At 39.5% G+C, this 24,044-nt stretch overlaps 2 protein-coding genes across 6 annotated transcripts in view; one reads left to right on the forward strand and one right to left on the reverse strand.

Moving 5' to 3' along the window:
* NBEA (neurobeachin) overlaps positions 1–24,044 on the reverse strand; it is a 451,486-nt gene that overhangs the window by 122,763 nt on the left and 304,679 nt on the right. For all 5 annotated transcript variants that reach the window (XM_021541930.3, XM_021541926.2, XM_021541925.3 and 2 more), the window contains one exon: positions 23,793–23,929. In XM_021541930.3, the coding sequence (XP_021397605.2) occupies positions 23,793–23,929 (137 nt within the window). The remainder of the gene's footprint in view (positions 1–23,792; positions 23,930–24,044) is intronic.
* On the forward strand, positions 19,790–21,960 carry MAB21L1 (mab-21 like 1). Its single transcript, XM_021541932.2, has one exon. It carries the CDS (start codon positions 20,005–20,007, stop codon positions 21,082–21,084), a length of 1,080 nt encoding a protein of 359 aa, XP_021397607.1. The 5' UTR covers positions 19,790–20,004; the 3' UTR covers positions 21,085–21,960.

Consider the following 24,044-nt stretch of genomic DNA (forward strand, 5'->3'; position numbering starts at 1 on the left):
AAACTGGTATGTGCTGAACAGATACACATCAGCTCAGTCAGGAAGACAACCTATTTATTATAAATCAGTGATAGAAGCTTTCTTTAATATAAACTATCTTTTGACACCCTATTTTACCTAGGCATGGCATACAGCACATGGAGTTAAGTGTTTCTATACTCAAGTGACTGGGTACTCCTTGAACTAAAGAAACCAAGTAATTAAGAACCAAAATCTGTGGCATTTGGAATCTCATATTATCCTGATCCTCTTGGCTATCTAGAGCACAAAACAGCCCAAATATCTCCAAACAAGCTTTTATCATACAATTCACATTGACTTAATTAATGATACTAATTTATGCAAAAGCCTTAAAAGATGGGATAACAAAGAAAAAAAAAAAAAAGCTAAACAAAATACATGCCCACACCCTGTTTGTTACTATTTGAACTCTCTTATTACAAAATTAGGCAGTGGTTTTGAGGAAACAAAATCACCACAGAAGGCATACATTATGAAAAAAATTGTATAGTCAAGAATTTTATTTGATCGTTCACTGTGCCCATTGCAATCCAAACTGAAAATACTTTCCCATTTTGATAGAGGTTGACAGACAAGTTTTAAATTATTTCTTGTTACTTTCATCAGACACATCATATTTATATTTCACTGAGAGCTGAAATGTATTTATGGGTGTCCTATAGGCAGATATTCCTGTCTAAATGTAAGCAAAGATCTGACTGACTACAAAAGCAGACTACATTAAATGCAATCACCATTTATTATGCATAGATTACTGTTGAAGGCAAATTCTCAACAAATGAGATTCAAGAGACAGGTGAAAATGTTTTTAAACAAATATATTTTAAGGGGCATTTCCTAAAATTTAAATTCAAAGAGCAATAATTTATGTAGAGTTTTTGATCTGGCTTAAGTACTATCTAATAACGAAGGTGGAAAATAAAAATCACTAGGAGGCTATAGCATCAGCAAGACAACAAAAAAGGCTTACAGCACAGACTCCATGAAACATTTAGCTGGTATTTTCTACACACTGATCTAGTGAAAAGGGGTAAGCTGTAAAAATGTGCTTCTGAGAGTTTCAAACCATATTGTACAGAAGTCACATCAAATTAATACTGAGGACCATTTAGAGCTTTTATTCTGAAAAGCTTTTGAAAAGGGATTAAACTATGAAAACTCGCATGATACTAAAGTACCTATTAATGGGTTTAGGGGGGGAGGAACAATGAAAGTGTTATTTTTAGATAAATCGTTACTTTGTATGTAGCAGCACAAAGCATTTGCTAAAGAGACACTGCAACAGTTCTCTAGCAATATCTCACACGTCTAAACACTGATTAGCAGGAGAATTTTTCTTGTCATTAAGAACAATCTTGTATAGAAGAGTGTCTTATGGCTTTCTCTTTAATTTTTGACAATTTTTATAAATAATTCATTAGGAAAATGTAATCGTAGTTAAAAATTGCATAAGTAAAATGGCACCATTTTTAGATTACTCATTATTGTAGAAAATGCAATAGAATGTTTGTAGTCCTGTATACGTACATCTGATTATCGAAAGCCTGCTAACCACTGATATTAAAAAAAAAAGTTCACACCGTCTCATATATTTAACACATTAAAAAAAATTGCTTTTGAAAAATAACAGGAAACAGCATGAATAGTGAGAACAAGGAACTGGGGTAGTTGTCATCTCATCAAAAATAATGAATGCTCAAGAGATTTCTAACTTCATCTCTTCCCAGCCATTTGTCCGATAACAATAGACTACCAGGAGAGAAAAGACTAGACGCAGAATGCACTCTTCTTCCTCGGCTCTAGCTAGCACCTGTAACCCCAAGCAGCTCTGTACCAGCTGAAATCCACATGACAACAGCCCCAAAAGACAACTGGAAATGTTGTTCCTAGCCTGCTGTGCCTTCATTCAGCGGTGGGATGCACCACATGGTGGATGACAGCTTTGTGTCTGCCCCATCTTGCAGCCTCCCCTCCTCCCTCGACACACAGTCGTGCACACACAAAACAGTCTTATGGCTAATGATGCAAACATGAAGTGTAAAGTCTCCTTAATTTGACCCTTGTTAAACTCCTAATTGGATTGCGGTGGTCTCAGAGTGGAAAGCAACCCTGGATTATTCAAGAAAGCTTTTACAAAATGAAGACCAAATTACAAAAGGCTTCCACTCTGGCTGCAGGACACCACAAAGAACAGGCAATGAATTGCAGCTGTCACTTAAGTTAAAAATCTAATCAATTGCCTTTTTTTTTAAACAGGTAACTTTTGGAACAGTTTCTTCATTGTGATACTCTTCAGAGTGTGCTTGACCCAAATTTAATAAGCTGCTATTAAAGCAGAAGAGCAGCTGTAGAGCAAACACTGTAGAATGATACCGTGCATTCAGGCTCTTAATGATTTTAAAATGACTACAACCATTGCTTCATTCAAGAGGAACAAAGCTCAGGGCTCTTTGCTCAACAATGTCTTAACACAAACTGTCTGAACAGACAGCATTCATTTGTCCTTCATGAACCCAAAAGGTCAGCTGCATTGCTGAGAACATCTCAACAGTTTAATTGTGTTTCTCCTGTAGGAAGACTGAGAGGAGAAACTTGGGGATTCCTGGTGTATGAAAACTAGCCTTTCTTTTTTTTTTTTTTTTTTTTTTCCTTCCAAGGAAATATACAGCTTAAGCACAGAGACAAGGGGTGCATGATATGCAGACAGGTGTAAAACATGAAGTAATTATAGAAGCTCAAATTAGTTCCTAGGCCTGAGGCAAAAAAGAGAACAGTGCCTTGACAAAAGGGAATAGCAAATAAGGATAGCAAACAAAAAATGGCTTGAATGTGTAAATTAGCAAGAAAAATGAGACAGAAAAGCAGCTTTACTCTACTATTATTCACCACATGAGAACAGAGCAGCTGAACATGATCAAGAGGGCTTTGGAGGAGAGAGGCAGGCATCAACACCGAAACGAAGCCAAAGAGTGGCAGCTCCGCACTTTCTAGTCAGTCACTCATTATGTGGTGAAGTGCTCTTGAGAAGTGCCTCTTATACTTGACCTATCATATTACTTCTTCTGTAAACACATAATCCCTGCTTGTTAGGTGGTGTCAACACTAGCATTCATTCACTGTGGTAGTCCTTTTGTGTATAGATACTTTAGAAGTGCTGCCAAAACCAAAGAATTGACACCATAATAAAACAATTTGAATTTCAACCAGGTAAACAGATCCTGTGAGCTTCTGGGAGATGCACTGTGCAGAGCACTACATCCAGTGTCCCTTATTTGAGACAAAGCTGCTTTCTTATCACAAAGCCATTTTTGTGTGTGTGTCCTTTTAGCCAGATTAACAAGCACCTCATGATTACCATTAATAAAGGAACAGATTTAATAACTGGAATTACAGCCACTACATCTTATTTGCTTCAGTCATATAACAAAATAAAAAAAAAAAAAAAAAACAACCAACCAAACAAAAAAATCCCCACCAGAGTTGGCATACTTTTATTATGAGCCAGATAAGCAGAAAACCTGAAACAACAAATAGTACTTGTGCAGAACTGACCACTTTCTGAATGCAAAATATTATTTTTGCTTAATCTCACATAAAACCAATAAAACTAGCCAGCTTTTATTATTAAACTCACACAAAAATCAAAAAATTAGTCAGCTTTTATGCCATAATTTCATCCCCTGTAAACTCCAGTTGTATTTCAGAGATATTTTATACTTCAGTCTTTGTGGGGACTTACATCTGATTATTGTAATTACATATTTAGGCCTTCTACTCAGACCTTATACCTCTTGTTTTTGAAGGGAGGAAATTCATTCTTAAGAACACTTCCTTTAAACAGGAAGTATAAATAATTGATTCTGTGCTTCTGCATTGGCGAATTCTAGGTAGACTATCAGACTAGCATTTATGAAGAGCTCTGAACAGTTTTGCACTTTGTAGGACTTAAAAGATGAACCAATCTTTCACTGAACACTTAAAAAAATATGAGCAAAGTTTCTGCTATGCCATCAAGCATCAATGAAACACCACACTAGAAGGGTAGCATTTGGCTGAAATGGCAATTTTTACAAATGAGTCCAGAAAAGGACACAAGGAAGACTCAGATACATTACTGCTCCACCTCTCAAAGCTGAAAACCCACAGTAGCACTGTGTGAATCAAAAGCAGTGAGAAAGTACCATTACAGGCTTGATATTGCAACAAGGTGATATGATGCATTACTGCAGACATGTCTAAAAAAATAACATCTGTGCATTCCTGGGAAACCTTGACACTATTCATGTTTGATTCAGTTACTTTGCAGGTTGCCTACCCTTTGGTCCTCAACTCCTCTGCCTGGGAACAGGGAAAGTAAAATATTCCCTCCTGTACTAGCCACTGCATCTTCTTCAAACACCTTTGATTAAATTCTCAGTAGCCTCAGAAAGAACATCAAATGTAAATCTAATTCTCACCCTTCTACCTTTGTCTTTCAGCTGATGCTTCTCCCAGTCCTAACCCCTAAACAGAACTTTTTCCCTACAAACATCACTGTCTGTTTAGAAATGCCATTTTATACTGACTTTTAAGAAAAGCAAATATACCTACATGATGAAGTAGCCATCTATATTTATTAGGATCTTTTGACCTTTTCCACTATGTCTCCTTTCTATTTACTTTCACAATTTCTTGCATTTGCCAAAATTAGACAGTAAAATGAGGCCAGAATAATATAATTTTTATTTCTCTAAGGCAACATAGAAACGTGTGTCATTGTATAAATTTTAAACAAGACCAGTAACAAATTATAGGCCTGTGAATGCAGCCCTCACAAGTTTCATGTTTAGTAACATTTATTTAAGAATATATAATTATCTATATATAATATAGATATATATTTTTTATACATATATAATTATCTACACTTCTAAAGGTTTGCTATGAACTTCATTACATGTGTTTCCCCACAACTTCTGGATTCTCTCTTGTCCCCCTCTTCTCAGATATATTGTTTCCCACATGAAAAAAAAAAAAAAAAGCTTTTCTTTGCTGTATAGACTTCACAAGCCTCTAGACAGGTTAACCTTTAGGTCAGTGAAGGATGATGAAGAGACTGCTGTCACTGTCTGGGGCTCTGGAGAGCAGCTCTTGGAAAACTACCTTATTTGCTTTCACAAAGCAATGACTTCTGCCCACAAAAGCAGCAACTACATTGAGGTTGGCTCAGTTCAGCCAAGAGTAATTCTGGAGCATGTTGACATTTTACAGCATATTCACATCAGAGTTCCATCACATGGACCAACTGTGATTAGGTGTACTGGTAGATACTCTTTAAAGCTGGGATTTCTGCTTAGCATGGTATATGTGAAGAAAGCCCTACAGTTTCTACTTTATTTCAAACTTCTTTAGAAAAGAACTACTTCTTCCTTCCTAATTTGTCCTCTGTCCTGATTCCCCTCCTTTGGAGTTTTATATTTTTTTTAGTCCAGTCTCTTCAATGACAGAAATTTTACTAGACATTTTTACATTCATTTTGCCTGAAAAGTTTTCATGTCTTCCATTTCAAATTCATTCTTCAATCTCTTTGCCCTGATCTTCAGCTCATTCACTTTTTTTCCTAAGTAAAGCACAGATTTTTTTTTTCTTGAATTCTTGTTTGTGATTTATTTCTTCTATTACACAGAGTTGTATAAACTTCACTAAAATGGTATAGAAAAATTGAGAATTTAATGGAATCACTGTAATTTTGACTGAACAACATATACAGTACCACAGGGTCAGTGTTAGGTTGGAGTTCAAATTCCTTATGCATTTAGTAAAATCAAACAGGCCAGCATTTGCTTTACAAGTAGTCCTGCATGTCCACTGTGTGATGGATCAGCACATAGGGAATATAGAAAACATTCTTTTCTCAGCAATTTTTCAGAATTTCTAGAAAACAGTCCAACTAGAGAGCCGGGCCCCACAAATCTGGGAGGCTACCAAGGAAAGTGGAAGGTAATAGCTTACCGGGAAAAACAAAAGTCTGCTGCTAACATTGGTGAGATTAACAAGGTAAGAATTTAAAGCCCAAAAAAGCACCTCAGCTTTTTGTTCCTAATTTTTGCTAGTTATCACTGCAGGTACAAATGAGTACTATTTCCTAAATACTCATATGAGAAACTATTTTCATCTACCCATACCTGATAAGCATATCATATTCACTAGCTATAGTATGGCATAGCATAAAGAAGTCTCTAGAATCAAGGTGACTTAAATAGTAATTTCTTTCACAAAATTCATGTAAAGTAGTAGAAAAAAATGGAAATAAAATTAATGCTGCTTACAGAAGAAAGCAAAATAGTATGGAAAATGAAGCTACAGCTGCAATTCCCAGTTTTTGGATGGCCACACTCCCCACTGAAACAAACTCCTCCAGAGGCCAACTAAAACATTAGTTCCTGCATTGAAAGTTTGGCCAGTAAAAAAGAGTGACTGACATGTAAGCTTCACTGACCTAACTACATCCGATGTAATTAGTGTCATCTTTTAGCTAGTGCTTGATTTGAACCGTTAGTATTAAATATTTTATTAAATGTTTAAAATTAAAAGAACAGGTGTACTCTGACTAAACATGAGTAGATACTCAGCAGCAACACCACACTTGAAAACTGCAATATTTGAATAGCACAAACCCATAATTCCAATTAATTAGTCTCTAAATTTGTGACACTCTTTCTCCAAGGAAAACAACAGCTCATTTTTAGGCATGCTTTTTCTAATATACCAGTAATTGTACTTTGTCACAGTCCTTTAACAAAGAATACATGAAAAACCTTAAAAAGCCTCATAAAACATGCAAAATCCTTATTTTCATCTGTGACATATCCTATCTAAGAATTTTAATTATAAGTATGTGATGACAATTTAGCAGGCCTCTTGTAATATCTGGCATGGTAACCAGAGTCTGTGTGCTTCATCCCAAAAGTCAAAACCTATCACAATTATATCATCAAAGAAGCAAAATCCAGGTCAGATTTTATATCACTATTAAAAAAATCAGCATGTAGCAACTGTTCTCAGAACTTTTGTGTATGGAGGAAGTTCAGAACAAAGCATAAAGGCCAAAACCAAATACTGCTTATTTAAAACAAGTGGAACGTGACTGCTACTTTATGATACAATTGTTCTCAGCAAACCGGTCAGTTTCCAAACTGTATGTTTCAACACACATATTATATAAAGGTAGTCACACTCATCATATACAAGCAGCACTTTTACCTTCTGATAGTAATTATCTTGGGTACATAACATTTCACTACTGGGACAGGTTACAGCACAGGTAAACTTCAGATCTGCCAGTGACCACATCCTCTTGCCTAACATGATAGCTAAGGTGTGTTATCTTAATGATTATTCACTCCCCAGTGCTGCTAATGTTGCCTTGAAACATCCCAGGTTGTTTCCACAAAAGATTAAAACAATAATTCATTCTCAGTAACACTTTTTTCTACTCATGCAGCCAGTAATAAGGATGTGACCTGTATTTTCTAGTCAGTTGTCTTCCCACCTTACAAAAATGCTTTTTATTAAATGTATACCAAAATAAATATTTATTCCTTCTCCCATTCCTACAAGCAGTATTATAACTTTTAATATCTCCCTTTTTTGAAAGAAAGAAAGAAAGTTTTGTTGAAGTACTGAAAATAAATGCAAAAGTCTTTCAAATCTGGATACAAAGTTAGGGGTGAAGATGGAAGAAACTGATATAACTGAATACAGATATAACTGAAGAATATAATTACTGAACACTGATGCTAAGACACTTACAAAAACATCTAACCTCCCTGGATAGCTGTGAATCAAGTAGATGAAGTGACAAAGCCTGAAGCTTGTGTGCACACCATTACTCTGTGATTTCAGCGGCATGTTAGCATCTTGGAAGAAAGATTTTTAGAATCATCCTGGCAAAAAAAAATGTATGAATACTTCTCATATAGTAGATGACTCCCACTAATATCAGTGGATTTACTTGCCTGAGAGACTGGTAAGTCAAGATAAATTAGGGTGAGAATGATAGATCTAAGGTTAAATATAAGTTGACACCCAGGCTTCATTAATGAATTTTTGTTCTTGTTGCTTTATGAAACCTGCAAAGCTACAATGTATTTTCTTCCAAATTTTAAATCCATCTTTCCACAAAATATCACCACTATCAAAACTCAGATTGCATCATAAAATCTGCTTTGCTAAAAGGTATGAAGGGAACCCAACCTTAACTTATGGGGTTCAGATAAACTCTGAGCCATTTAATACCAGTACATCTAAGTGGGTTTCAGCAAGTCTGGAAAGAGTAAATAACTAAACAGGAAACATTAAAAAGTCAATATCCCTAAAGTTACAGATCTCATTTATAATTTCAATCTGACTCTATATTTTTAAACAGATGTAGCCAGCCAATATCTTTGTAATTAGTCTGTGGTACACTGAATAGCAAATTTTCTCTGATGGACTCAATACCACATGCTCCCATACATGTCCAAAGCAGAGGGCACAATATAACCATTTTACAGAACTCTCTGGAATCAGACAGGAGCAGAATAAATCACTCTTTGAACAAGCTGTGTACCAGGCTTCATTAGTTATAATTACCCCCAAAATATGCTCAGCAGAATGCACACGTGTCATCTGGGAGTGACACACAATAGAGTGGGCAACTTATAAACTCCTCCAAGCACAGAAAGAGTCCATAAAACAACTGGCTTGTGCATTTGGATTCATGTGATAACACCTCCTATTGCATAAGCCACCAGATGACACAGATGGGGCAAATCCAAACAAGGAACATTGCTTTTGTATAGGCATTGGACTTCATTTGATGCCTATTCAACCAACAAGCAGAGAAAACTGAGTATGAATCACTAGATCTTTGTCTTTTTCATTTCCCAGATTGTGCTACACTTGCTAAAAATAATAAAATGTATAGTTTTAAATACTTTGAACATAATGACTTACAGAAAAGAAACACAGTGCAACAAAACAAGACAGGATGTTAAATTTAACACAAATAGGAAAAAACAAACACTCGTCCCCAAACTCCAATATGAAACATTTCTAATATAATATTAACCACCATATCCCTTTCACACATCATATTACCAAAAGAGGTAAGTGCTGACTGAAGGTCTTTGAGAACACCCCTATCAAGAATCAAATCCATTATTTTCTGGAGAAAATAATATTAATTAATATTATGTTCATGAATCAGATTACATTTCCTTTAATGACTACCACAGAGTCAAACATATTGCAATTATTGCAACATTGATCTCAACTTTCTCTGTAAAGTTGTACATTTTTTTCTTCCTCCCATACTTTCTGTAAATCGTAGTAAGGTTTTTTGTCTGGGACATTCCTCCTATTATCTTTCCATCCATATAGCATAATGTTACTGGTCAGCTCATTAAAAGTCTTTCCACATCTTTTCTGTAGCTTTCTATTATTGCCCACTGCTGTGGAGATGTGTTCCTGAAAATACTGGTGCAAGTACTTGTTTACTGCAATAAAAGTAGGCTCTAGTTCAAAGGGAAACCGATATTCATATGCAGTTCACTGCACAGACAGATTTAATGGCAAATATAATATTCTAGTTAAACATGCTCATATATGTCAGAATTTTAATATAAACTTGGAAATAGATATTGTTTGGACGATACATGTGTAGGATAGTGCATATGTACACATATTGACATGAATGTCCCTATGCTTGTTTACTTTTGTATTCCAGTGTATAAACACATGGAAATAGACTCACAGAAAAACACGGACAGATGTATGTGCACACACTCAAAAACTACCCTGCACCTTTGGGTGGCATATTCAGTGCTTGTACTGTGTTACATTTCTGATGCGCTGCTAAAAGAGCCATGTTACATCTCCACATCTGTTAGCTACTTTCAAGACAAACCAGGAAACAATTCCAAACCTCTGACTGTAGAGTATATTTAAATTAGCAATATTAATCACGTGACACTGAGTTCTGTGAAGACACTCTTACTCACAAAATAGATACCCAGTTATTTTGAAAGAATGGAAGCTAAGTGAAGTTCATAGACTTAGAGTGGTAACATGAACTGCCACAGAGAGAGCTGAGTATATCCAAAATACCTAAGATCAATTAAGGTCTATTACAAATCGCATCCATTAACCTGTGATCTGTCAGATCTGTGCATCAGTAACGCTGTGTTGATGTAAGCAAGGACAGAATTTGTCCCACTTGGCCCCATTGCTGTGTAGTACAACCAAGAGGTCAGCTTCAGCATTCATGCATTCAACTCCAGCAAACTCCATAGAGTGCTCACAGTGGCAGCAATTTCCCATTTTTAAAAGATCAGAGAAGCAAAAACTACTTGTGAATATGAGTGCTATGGTATTATTTGAAGTTACTGCCTTCTTTTCTTATCTTTTTTTTCCCTTTTTAAAGAAACAGATATTGAAACTATCCCAGCTAATAATTTCATTCTGACACTTGAGTTTAAAAGGTTAAGTTACTATCTGAAGAAAGGTAATCTGACTGCCTTTCATAGCAGCCTGCAAGCTCTGCAATCTGCATAGAGAGGGGCATTTGTCATCATTAGCTGAGCAGTGACAGCTGGCACCTAGGGTGTCCCAGATTTAAGAAGTGGCAAAGGCACTCTTTTGCCTTAAGTTGCCATCAAGTATAGCATGTTTCATAAGGAGCAATATTTTCTTCTTGTTATAGGGCATGAAATAACAGCAGTGAATGCATCTGTATTTTTTTCATCATGGAGAACTGGCTGATATACAATTAGCAGCTGCCTTTAGACAGCAAGACACCAGTTTATTCTGTGAGGAAATATCCAATTCATGTCACTTGAAAATAACAACAATTGGCTTAAAATTAGGGAAATATATTTTCCTTCAGAGATATTTCAGACTGATTGATTTGTAGATTTTATTCATGGACATGACAAATGGGGAATAAAACACAGTTTTTAAATACAGGTATAGTACTGTCACTCCAAGCTAGGAGTGCCTAATTGCTTTAAACAGACAGGTTATTAGATATAGGGACAAAACAAGCTAATGCAGTATATTAATGCCCTGAAAAAATACCTGATGGAGCACTATTTTAATAGCAGATTTAGAAACTTAAAAGTATATCCTCATAGTGTATTTAATAGCTAAATCTGATGAATTTTTTTTCAAAACAGTTCCATGAAATTTTGCAAATGTGTTCATATTTAAGTGTGTATTTAATAAATGGAATGGGTTAAAAATCTATGAAAAAAGTAGTTTTCATGCCACCATCAATAATTAAATCTATGAAAGACTGAATAAATGGTTTATAAACACTAAGAGATCCTGACTTGGTTGTTTTTACAAAAACAAAATACAAAACTAAAAATTAATATACCTTGACATCAAACAAACAAACAAACAAAAAAACCCAGCAAAGCAACCAACTAACACAAACCAAATAAAATTTTAAAAAGCAAACATGAAAAAGCTCTCATTTCTCCACAGTCTCTCAAGTTTGGAAACATAATCCATAATGCTAGATTTTGCATTATTATGTAAAATAGTTTTTCACAAATAAAACTAATTTTTGTGTTAATGTAAAATCTATGCAAATACATGCAGTCATTTATCAGGGAAGCTGACAAGCATTCCATATTGGAGAGGGAAAATGAAACTGCCTCAAGAATAGAGGCAATTAATTATTTCTGTATTTTCTCTTCCTCTGTCTTGAGGCACAGAAGTTATCCATCCAGTTAAAACAGCAAATGAAATAAAGAGATTTTTTTTTTATTTAAACACATATGGCTTTTGCCTGCAATACTGATCACCACAAGGTCTACAGATGCCCGTGGCTAAATTGTACACTGGCAGATGCACACAAGGGAAAACTGTGTTAATGCAGCGTGGTGAACAAAACAAATGAAGAACTGAATTTTGGGGGGTGGGGATAGAGAGGACTTTTTTTACTATGTTGAGATACAGTTTGCCTACGAAGGGTGGATTAGGTTAGCCATAGATTTTGCCTAAAAAGTTTCTTCCTATCCCCTATGTCAAAAATCTGAATATACATACAGAAGAAAACATTCACGTAGATGCTTGCACTTTTCTAATGCACAGATTATAAATAATGGTCTTGCAAAGATAAATGGTTATATTATTTCATCTTTACAATTAAGGACTAATAATACATAATGAATGTACTCACAGAATATAATGAGAAAACTGTTGTCCAACATACTTGCTGTCATTTTTTACCTATTTAAAGAAGCAATGTCTGGAAGTGTAGGTGAAAATGGGAAGCATTACGGCACAGCCCAGCATATGCCATATACTCGTCTAAGCTTCAGAGGTCTAGTAAGAATTCTACACTTATTAATTGTTCCTTTTGATGAGGTTATTTAAAAAAAAAATTAAAATTGAAGCCAGTTTATTCCTGGAAATAATTTGCAGAAGAAAACAAGAAATAGAAATGATAAATATTTCTGTTTCTGAAAATAAGATAGAACCATGTTGATCATAGTAATTTCTCTCTTAGTAGGCCTGTACACACTGCATAACCCCATTAAAATCCGTATTGACCTAAATCCTGTAAAACCCCACAATTTTGCCCCTGAAAGTTTCCTTTAATTTTCCAAAATAATTATTTTGTATCAACTAAAACAGTAAATAAATAAGATTCATAAATGTGAATTCATAAAGATATCTCCTTTGCCTCATCTAAAACTACAGAGTCTTACAAGACAACACTGTCACTACCCTAACAGCTACACTGTAAATTTTTATCTTCTTTTCAATGGCACTAATATATTATAAATGGTAACTTTCTAAAAGGCAAAATCTATTTCAACTATCAAGAAAAATTGATAGTAATATTCCTTTCAGATAAACAGCTATTTCCACAAGCTAATATTTCTCTTTCAACATTTTGATTGGATATTTATGAAAATACAAGACTACATGTTTTTTCCTATAGCCTTTCTCATTTCAGGGACATCAGCAGTATGCCACAAAGGATCCACTTCTTTATATTCTGTCCTAGAGCTGGCAGAGAAAAGTAGGGAGGACAGTAGGTGATGTAGGTTAAATTTTCAAATTCAAGTAAGAAAGCAACTGGAGTGATTGCTGCTCTTAATATGAGGCTCAAATTTCCCCTAGATAAAATATTGTGTTCTACAGTGTTCCACTAGTAAAAAAAAAATAAAAGTTCAGAGTGGTGGTGATAAAATATTTTAAAGGCCAAAAGATCTAAGTGTCATATTTTTCCTGAGAAGATCTCACCTCTTCTTCCTTAAATAATAAGTTGGTTTACTGTTTCTATTACAGTTATCGTTAAGATATTTTTAGGAACAATAAGTATTCTTTGTGAATAGGTTGCTTTTATTTAAGACTGCTAAAAAATTCTGTAGCTTTAGGGAGTTTATAAATAGTCCTGAATATGTGAAAGTAGATGAAAAAAAATGGAGATTCTGAAAACATAATCTTTCATTTGTTTCTCTGAATAACCTTACCCTCCTCAGAAGCATTTTAGGGTGTATTGTGGAGGGGGCATTTTTGTGAGAGCATGTTGTTAAAATATGGACAAAACAGCAAAGTCCTTTCTTAAGAAGCCATTTTAACACTGTGGCTAAAGCACAATGAAATTAATAGGGAAGTGCTGCTTGACAGAAGTGTAGATATTTGAGCCAAAAATATATTTCCTCACCAATGCATGCATTTGATACATTAGATATTTTAGAGGCTCACTGTATCTCATCCTCTTCAAATGTTAACCTCCACGTGTTTTGGCCCTGGTCCTGCCCATGATGTCATGGATGCTTTTAGGCTTCACAGAGAAGTGCATGGGCAGTTATTTGCAGGATCAGGGCCTTCACAAGGTTCAACGAAACATATTAATCACTTACAACCAACTCACTCAACTCCTCCCTTCACTGTTATTTGGAAAGAAAATATTGGAGAGTTATACACTACATTAAAACTAGAAGTCTGCATTGAAATATGTTTGGTATGTCCTTTCATAGCTAAATCTAGATGAAATGAGTTACACAGGTAATTTACCATACTTATGTAATTGTAAAGAGAGAGGGCAAAATTTCATTTTGAGTTGGAGAGACATAAGATGCCCAAAGTATTGCCAGCATGAAAATTAGCAATAAACACATAATATGACCAAATGTATACAAAGAAATGGTGCTTACTTATAACTTCCTATTGGCCAGTGTTCAAATGTGTTAAGCAATATCTTCTGCTAATTATCTTCAACAGCTACCAACAAGATGATGTAGTTTTGTTTGTTAGTCAGTATGAAACCAGCTTACAGAAAAGCACCAGCCACAAAAATAAGTATGTTCAAGACATACCACCCTCCCATTTTGACTGGGTTTATAAGATGCTGAGTTACTGGTAAGACATAGCATGTTGTGTGATGCCATAATTTATATAATGACACATTTCAAATGCTCCCATACTTCAATTTCAACTTACATTTTCTAACACTCTAGTCCTCTCTCATATTCCAGGGCTAAAGTTACTGAGGGAAAAGATTAGTTTAGATATGAAGTCTTCAGAAGCTGCTCATCCAACACATACAGCTTTATCTTCAAGGGCAACGTTCAGTATTTTCAGCTACTTAATCATATACAGCAATAGGAAGTAAATGAGAGTTCTGCAGTGTTGGATAGCCCACTACAGATGTAGTAGATTAAAAGGCACTAATCCCCACTGATTCCACACTCCTCTAGCAGTTCAGCAAAAAAAGAACATTCTCCAAGCTGGAGATCTTTGAAAAATAACCAAAATAAACCAAAAGTAGGACTACTTAAATAAAATGCCGTACTATAAGGAATGTCTGGATTTGGAGAAGCTGACGGATAAGTGAACCAAAGGACTAATTCAATGTCTTTTATTCCTGCTTACATATTTCTGCAGTTCTAGACAAAATCACAGTTGTGCAAGCTCCGTGTTTACTTTTGAGATGCAACATTTTAGAGAAAACAAATCAATTACTGTTTTTTCCCTTAACAGATTGCAGATTAGAGGAATTTAAAGTATTAACAGCTCATCCATATGACCTAGGATGACCAAGTCCAACAGTAATGCAAACTCTCTTCATGTTTTTCTTTAATATTTAATAGGAAGTAAATCCATACACATTAAGTTTCACACTAATGCTAATTGTGTACTGTGAAAGAGACTATGTCATAATTTTGCAAAAAAATTTTTAAAAAATTGCAGAGAACTGCTCACAACAGAGGAAAAATGCTTGTGTACCAAAATATGCAGAACTTGATACCCATGAGTCTTAGCAATGAATTGTATTAATTTATTAAAATTGAAATATTGCAAACATTATGATAACTTACATTTAAACTTTTCATTTGTTCCTAAATTTGAAAGTGAGGCAAAAAGTAACTTACAAAATAAGAATACAGAAAATTGAAAGTACCATCAACTCCTATAACACGCAAAAAAAGATACTGCCTATTTTATAAAATATGACACATATAGCAAACCCAGTACAAATATCTGTCTTTAGTTTTCTTACTTGAAAAAAAAAAAAAAAAAGTGAATTTATTGTTGCTGGCAGGATGATATAGATGAAATAACCAGAAAGAATTGAGGGGGGAAGGGGAGAAAGAGGAGCCAAGAAATCACATACATTCAATGAGCCTTCAAACTTACTTCAGCAGTAGGGATAAATAATTTAATCAACTCAGCTTCATTTTTTTTTCTTCCTACCTCCCTAGTGCAATTGGCAGTTATTAAAAAATAAAACTTTAAAATTCATGAGCAGTTGTGTGTGGAAGAACTATCGCTATATAATAAGAGATATAAAGTGATATCCATGCAAGCCCTTTGTGTAGATATGCATCTGCAAGTGCATTTTTACTCACACTTTTCACCAAATGAAAAAGAAATAACTGGTTAGATGTATATGTATGGCATTTTTTCCCTTTTTTTTTTTTCCAAATTGCAATTTGGGGATGTGGGCCAATGCAAAGATTTTTAACACCATTTGGCATCTTGGCTAACATAAGCACTGTATGACAAGGCAATGTAGTTTGAAAGATTTGATATAACATGCAGAGCTCAACAAATACTGTTATAGTACCCCTTAATTAAGGGAAATATCTGGAAAACAGCAATTTGGTAAAAGTCACCAATATCATACAGTACCATTATCATGACAAATGATCAATCATAATTTTAATGAGGTGACTTTAATCCTCATTTTCCAAAACAACCTAATACTCAATAAACCCAGTAGAAATAAAATTCATTGCTGAAAAGGTGTTCCTTTTGTAGTTTACCAAGGATGCATTAAAAGCTACAGAGAAAAATTAACTGAAGTGGTCAGATGCTTTGAAAAATATCTATTTTTTATATCATATATAGTAATGTAGATAATAATATTCAACGTCCAAACCAAACTGACTTCTTGTCATAGTAAACGATTGGATCACTTCAACAATCACATTTCAGTGGGGCCCGTGATGCCTAAATATACAAATTTTTAAACTATTAAATGTTTGGTGTGTGAAACGAAATGATGGAGTGGAGTTAATAGCAACCATCAGTGTTAAACATCACCTAACCAAGCCTAAATCTATTCTTTCTCATAGCCATCGAGATAAAATAAATACGTATAACCTTGCATTACTTGGTCTCACAGCTTAATCTTAGCACTACACATTGAAAACTCTGATTTAGTATCTAAGATGCAATTTTTGTTTAAATTAATTTTGCCACGTCATGAATGTTATGACTTCTGACAGCTTAAAGGTACGACCTTTCCACTTTTGCCTTTGGCAACTGGAATTGCCAAGCTAAAACCCAGGGGGCAAAAATAAACAAAACCTGGCCCGGAACATCCCCATCGCTAACGCGCAGCTCTGAGGCTCCTGCATCTCTGGGAAGTTGAGGGGTGCCCCCACCGCAGGAAAGGGCTGTTCCCTCGGCGGAAAGGGAGGAAGGGACAACCTTTTGTCCGCCTGCTGTAACTTTCGGTTTTACCCGGCGCTGGTCTGTGACCCTGTGGGAAAGGGGCTCTTTGACATTTCCGTCCCAAAGAAGCCGCCCCCGACACGGCAGCGCCGGCGGCTTGGAGCTGGACGGCTCCGGGAGCAGCGGCCGCTGCCCGGGGCGGGAGCCGGGGCCGGACTGGGGCCGCCGTGGGCCTTCCCCCGCAGCAGTCGGTGCCCGGGACCCGCCCGCCGGAGTTGGTCCCAACTTGACCGCTTCTCCTTCCTGTGCGCAGCCCAGCCGTGCCCTGCCGCGGCCAGCGCGCCCCGGCTCCGAGCGCACGGCGCCGCCGGCATCGCCCCCGGGCCCGAGGGGCGGGCTGGGTGGTGCCGGGCCCCATCCCGGGGCAGTGGGGCGGGATGCGCCGGGCCGGGAAGAAGCCGCTCCTTCCCCGCCCGCCGCCGGGGCCGGTGGCCGTGCCGCCGAGCCGGCTCTGCGTGCGCCGGCCCCGCGGAAGGGGGAAGGGAGAAGAGGGCCGACCTTCCCCCCGCCGCCGAGCAGGTTGCCCGCGCAGCCGGGGCAGCCGCCGGTAGGAGCGGCGGGAGGCGCCCGCCGGTGCCCTCGGAGCCAGCCCGAACTCCTGGAGCTGCCGCTCCGGGAAGGCTGGGGCAGCCGGCCCTCGCAGCCCGCAGCGCCGCGGCCGCGCACGCCTCCGCCCCGCGGGGGAGGAGAGAGGGAGGGAGGCGGCGGCGCCGGGCCCCGCGGCAGCGCTGCTCGGCGGCGGCTCGGGAGGCACCGGGACCGGGGGGAGGCACGCGTGTCCCGCCCGGCGCCCGGACGGGAAACTAAGCGGAGGAGGGAGACAGCCCGGGAGGAAACTGCCTCCTCTCCGCCCCGAACAGCGAGAAAGTGGTCGCCCTTCTCCCGGCGGCCAAGGGCTGCGGCCGAGAAGAGGTAAGCTGCTTCGGGACCACCGGTCACCTGCAGTTTTTCAGCGACAGCCCAAGCCCGGCTCAGTCACGAGCAGGAAAGGATTCCGGTCGGCTTCCTCCTCGGGAGCGGCACGGGAATACCATATAACCGCTAGACCGAGGGAGCCAAGGGCACAGTCACAAATTCTCCGCTATGTGCAATAAAGTTGGTCGTATTCGTACGCTGAATAAATGTCGTGAAATGTTCTTTGTGATATGACTTCTCCTCAGCGATTGATGCGCCCGTGACCGTTACTTTAGGAAAAGGTAATCGGTCAGTAGTTTAAAAGATTCCAAGCGATCAAAAAAGCTTTGGTGTTTTTTTTCCTTATGTATATAAATATAAAATTTAGGGCTCTCTTGAAGTGAAGCTCAGTAAATGCTATGAAGCAGAAGCGTTTACCACTCCAGCTTATTTGCAAATAAATGTCCCGATTACCAACACTTAAAAGTACCGAAGGCGAAATTTGCTAATTACACATCAGACAGGCGAAACCCCAAACTGTCAGACAAGCAAGCCAGCATGTTTGCAGTCGCTAGCGTGCCTCCCGTGTGCACATTTACTAAGCGCAGCTTGCTAGCACATCTCGCTGTACGATAAATCCTCCAGGTTTGAAATTAATAGGGAGTTATAGTGCGTCTAGAAAACCAGCCGAACATCCACTCCTCACAACATATCGGAGAGCAATACAGAATATAAAAACGACGCTGAGAATTGGCAAAGGAGATATATCGTCTGTATCTGCTACTTGATTTTTTGAAGGAACGTGAAAAAGACCTGACAGATATGTTTAGCGATTGATTATCCCTTCATAACGTACAAATACAAAAAGCAAGGCAGAGACAATGCCGAAAATGCATTAAACCTCAAAATCGATTAGAGCCCGTCAGGAGATCCTTTAAAACAATACAAATCGTGGACTTCTGAGCAATAATTTATTCCAAAGAACACTAAATTTGCCGTGAATCCGCTGCCTTGTTCACTGGCCGGTTCACGAGAGAAAAAAAAAAAAAAAAATCCAAACCTACATCTTGCTTGCAGTTACAGACAACTATCGGGAGGAAAAGGACAGCGTGATGTGACGCCGAGTGGGGGTTAATGAATTTACGCCTGTGCTCCCTGCCGGAGCGAGCCCGTCTGTAGCTCCCTAGTTGATGGATGCCCATTAATACACCTGCATTCACGTCCCGGCCATGAGGAGGCACGCAGGGATTCAGTACGAAGCGGCACAGTTTTGCCAAGTCCTCTCCAAACGTCAGTACCCTTCAAGTTACACCCAAAGGAGGGCGATTTCTCTTGATTTCCGAGTGTACAGAGGACCGGGGCGGCTTTCTAGCCAGTAGCCTGCTACCTTTCTATATGTGCCTGCGTGTGCGTGCGTATGTGCGTGTGGCTGTGTATACATATCTATCTCCTAGAGAGGGATTAATTAGCGGGTTTGAGCTGAAAGAGGCTGCAGTGACGAGCCCAGTGGCGATTGGCCGCCCGCCTGCCTGGCCCTGCCTTTATAATTTCCACACGAGTGCATCTGGGCTCTTATACAAACCAACAGCCAGCTTCTTCTGACATACACACACGGCACTTTTTTCCACCATCTGATTAACCGCCCTGCATACACACGGTGATTACTACGGGAAAACATAAATAAATACGAAGAGGTTTTATTATTTTGACTACTGGAACCCTCGCTGTGTCTCAGTGCAACTTTTGTTTTTTCTTGCTGCTGGGAAAGGTGCTGCTCTAGATGCTTTCCTCTCACTCACGGACCCTTTAAAAAAAGGGGAAGGAAAAATATCGCCCCCTCCAGTCCCCCGCCCGCTCCCCCCCCCTTCACCCCCCCGCCACACACACTTCAAGACGGCTGATCTAAAAAAGCAGGAAGAGAGCATCTGAGGAGCAGCAGCCCCGGCGCATTTTGAAAAACATTTGTTACATTTCAGAGTGCGGCAGCCTGTTTCTCCTCTGAAGTTGGCTCCAGCCATAGCAGCCGCATTGGATCCCACAGCCTATTGCGAGACTCCGGTATACAATCCGGATCTCTGCCCCAACATGATCGCGGCCCAGGCCAAGCTGGTGTATCATTTGAATAAATACTACAATGAGAAATGCCAAGCCAGGAAAGCTGCAATCGCCAAAACAATCCGAGAAGTCTGCAAAGTGGTGTCGGACGTGCTGAAGGAGGTGGAGGTGCAGGAGCCTCGCTTCATCAGTTCCTTGAACGAGATGGACAATCGCTACGAGGGGCTGGAAGTCATCTCCCCCACGGAGTTTGAAGTCGTGCTGTATCTGAACCAAATGGGGGTTTTCAACTTCGTGGACGACGGCTCCTTGCCGGGCTGCGCTGTGTTAAAGTTAAGCGACGGGCGCAAGAGGAGCATGTCCCTCTGGGTGGAGTTCATCACGGCGTCTGGCTACCTCTCCGCTCGCAAAATCCGGTCCAGATTCCAGACTCTGGTGGCTCAAGCCGTGGATAAGTGCAGTTACAGAGACGTGGTAAAGATGGTGGCGGACACCAGCGAAGTGAAGCTGAGGATCAGGGATCGGTACGTCGTGCAGATCACTCCAGCGTTCAAGTGCACGGGGATCTGGCCGCGGAGTGCTGCACACTGGCCGCTTCCCCACATCCCCTGGCCGGGACCCAACCGGGTGGCGGAGGTCAAGGCGGAAGGCTTCAACCTCTTGTCCAAGGAGTGCCACTCTCTGGCCGGCAAGCAGAGCTCGGCCGAGAGCGATGCCTGGGTGCTGCAGTTCGCGGAAGCTGAGAACAGACTGCAGATGGGCGGCTGCAGGAAAAAATGCCTCTCCATCCTCAAAACCTTACGGGACCGTCACCTGGAGCTGCCGGGCCAGCCCCTGAATAATTACCACATGAAAACTCTGGTTTCCTACGAATGCGAAAAGCATCCCCGCGAATCGGACTGGGACGAGTCGTGCCTGGGGGACCGGCTCAACGGGATTTTACTGCAGCTCATCTCGTGCCTCCAGTGCAGGAGGTGCCCGCACTACTTCTTGCCCAACTTAGACCTCTTTCAGGGCAAACCTCACTCGGCCCTGGAAAACGCGGCCAAACAAACGTGGCGACTGGCTAGGGAAATACTTACCAACCCGAAAAGTTTGGAAAAACTTTAGAGGGCAACTATAACACCGGCCTAACCGATAAATCTGCTAATTTCCCGATGAAGTTTAAGATGCCTGTTTGAAAAGTCATATATTTCCACTTGGCAATGCAAATAATATTCTCTTTTAAAAAGGAATATAGCTTAGGCTCTTCACAAAGAAAAGCAAATGAGAACAGCAAGCATCGTTCCTCTTCATCAGTTTTGTAGTTCCCCACGGGGGAAAAACAAAAAGAAAGGAGAAAAAAAAAAAAAAAAAAAAAAAAAAAGAAGCAAAAAAGGAAAGTGTGCTACCTGTAAAGGAAAATTGGCCGTAATTTGATTGTGACCATTCTGCCTAAATATGGTACCAACGGATTATAACAAAACCCAGTATTTTTATGTAAACCTTCTGTGAGTAAAAGCTATTTGGATATGCCACCTGAACAAACCCTAATGTACCTTTTAATTTGTATCAAATATTGTGATCTCACATTGTCTTTGAAATTGTGGATGTTGGTGTTTTGTGATTTGGTGAGCAGAAGTTAAATTGCCATTTTGGATACTTCAAGGACATTTTCTGCTAAAAGAAGATACCATTTAAAAAGGTAGATTTTATCACAGTACTTTTGTTAAATGTCTTTTGAAGTGTCTGAACTTAACAAGTTTACATTTTTCGTTTCATATATATTGCTTGTTCTATTTCTAACATTCCATAAATATACTTGAAATGTTATTTAAATATATTCAAAAGAAATTTGGATTCTGCTTATATAATAACGCTTGAATATTGGAATTATATATTTGAAAATGCACTTGAAATACACTGGATAATTACTTTTTGTGATTTAGATTTTAATTTCTGTTGCTGATTTATTTAATTACAAGCTAATAAATGAAGTAAAATGCATATGGGTAAGCGTTTCAATATCGGATCAAGTTTTCCACTTGAAAAACCAGAGGCAGCTATGTTTTTTGGATTTTGCCTTTCTGTGGATAGTTGCTTAAATCCTGCAAAGCAAAAAACTTAAAGGTAGAGTCCTGACTTTGCATTTTGAATAGTTTTATAGAATAGGAAAGTATTGGTTGTACAAACATTGGAATTTAGCTCCAGATCACCATCAGCAACTGTCAGACACCAGCGTACTTACTAATACAGTTACACTTTTCCAGCCGTCAGGAAAGAAGTCTGTTTTGAAGGGTTTATTATACGGTGCTGTTGTGTTTCTGCTGGCTTTTGAACAAAGCTGAGGAAACACAATGTATCTGCGAAGCAGTGTTTTGAGTAAGCGGTGATCATGATAAAACTGGCAATTTGGTGCAGGTACTAATAAAGGAGAAAATAAAATTTATAGGTGAGAGCCAGCCCCAATAAAGTGAACAACAATATTACTTCTGACCTACAAATCCGTTACAAATGTGATAAGATTGCCAGTTCCACTCACAGAAATCAAACCCCTCAGTTTCCAGGGCATTCAGAGAGAATAACATCTGCGTGCTTACAAAAGTGCACGCACTCCAAAGCTGCCCGTCTGTACTGCCTGGTCCCTCTCAGGATGCATTTCTTTAAAATGGCTTTTAAATCAAAACGCGAATTAACACCGCACATTTTGACTAGGGTCTTAACAGTCAACAAGTGCTGAAAAGGCCGATCTCCTTCCTGTATGACACCCACTAGCAACTACTTCCAGCGGGTGCACTTCAGCGAAACTGTTATACCCAGAGCTTCTGACAGAACTTGTTACCCCAGCACTGTGAAGAAAGTTCCGAGTTTGACAAATTGTTTGCCAAAGAGAAGTCACTTAATTGCAAACGTATTCAGACGAGGAGTTTTCTAGGAAATTATTTATAATATTTCTGCACTAAAAACCCCCCAAACCCCAAGGTCTTTGTAAAAGTACCTCTTCTATTTCCTCTTTTCCTACATTTTCCAGAGCAATAGCAAAGAAATAAAGCAAGAGCGATAAGAATAAAAAGACATGCAGGCGAGAGGAGCGCCCTGTTAGACACGTCCCTTCCGTCTGCCCCTTCCTCCCCCGCGTGGCATCCCCCGCGCCGTTCCCGCGGGGAGAAAGCCACGCAAAGGTTTCCGCTCAAGTCACGCACCCCTCCCTGCTCTGTTGCGGCTGAGCTGGAGGTTTTCACGGAAGGGAGGGGGCAGGGGGGCGGCGCTGGGGAACTGGTAGTAGTAAATGACTTCAGAAAAAAAAAAAAAAAAAACCAAAAACAGAGCTTTCCCAGGAACCAAGTCTTCGGTACATGTCTACATGTCTATTTTCCCCCCTCCCCCATTTTCTTTTTTCACCCAGAAAACAAGCATTAACTTTCATTTCAGCAGTTTCAAGGTGTTTACAAAATTCGCCGTATTTTCTTACGTGGAAAATAACGTTTTTGTAATAACGGGATAACCTCAGAAGGCGTAAAACCCTCCACTGTGTCTCGGGAAGGCTGCGGGCTAGGACTGCTGCTCCCTCCAGGGATTTCAGAGCAATTGGCTTAACTACTAAATCTGACCACGTTCATACAAAGGCACCGCGCGAAAGGCTGCTGGAAAACGCGTACGCTGCCGTAATAGAGGATTTAACATCATTAATACATTGCGCTTTTTTTTTTTTTTTTTTTTTTTTTTTTTTTTTTTTAATGCAGCGAAAGGCGGCAGACAGGAGCAGAGTTTGGAATGAGGGGGCGGCCCCGGCGCACGTGTGCCGGGACCGGGGACCGGGACCCGTCCGCATCACTCACCTTGGGGTCGATCTTCTTGAAGGCCGAGTCATCCTCATCCACCTCGAAGTAGATCTCTGTGGTGGTGATGGAGAGCGTCCCCTTGGCCACCACCACGGGGGCGATGAGCTGTGCCGGCGTGCTGAGGACCACGGGGCCTGCAAGGCAAGGGCAGCGGCGTCAGGTTGGAGGCACCCGGCCGGCCCATCCCCGGTGGCCCTTCCCTCCGCCGAGCCAGCGCCCGGCGAGCCCCCTCGTAAACCCAGTTTGTAA

The sequence above is a fragment of the Lonchura striata genome, chromosome 2 (assembly GCF_046129695.1).
Source record: "Lonchura striata isolate bLonStr1 chromosome 2, bLonStr1.mat, whole genome shotgun sequence".
In the NCBI taxonomy this organism is placed as follows: Eukaryota; Metazoa; Chordata; class Aves; order Passeriformes; family Estrildidae; genus Lonchura; species Lonchura striata.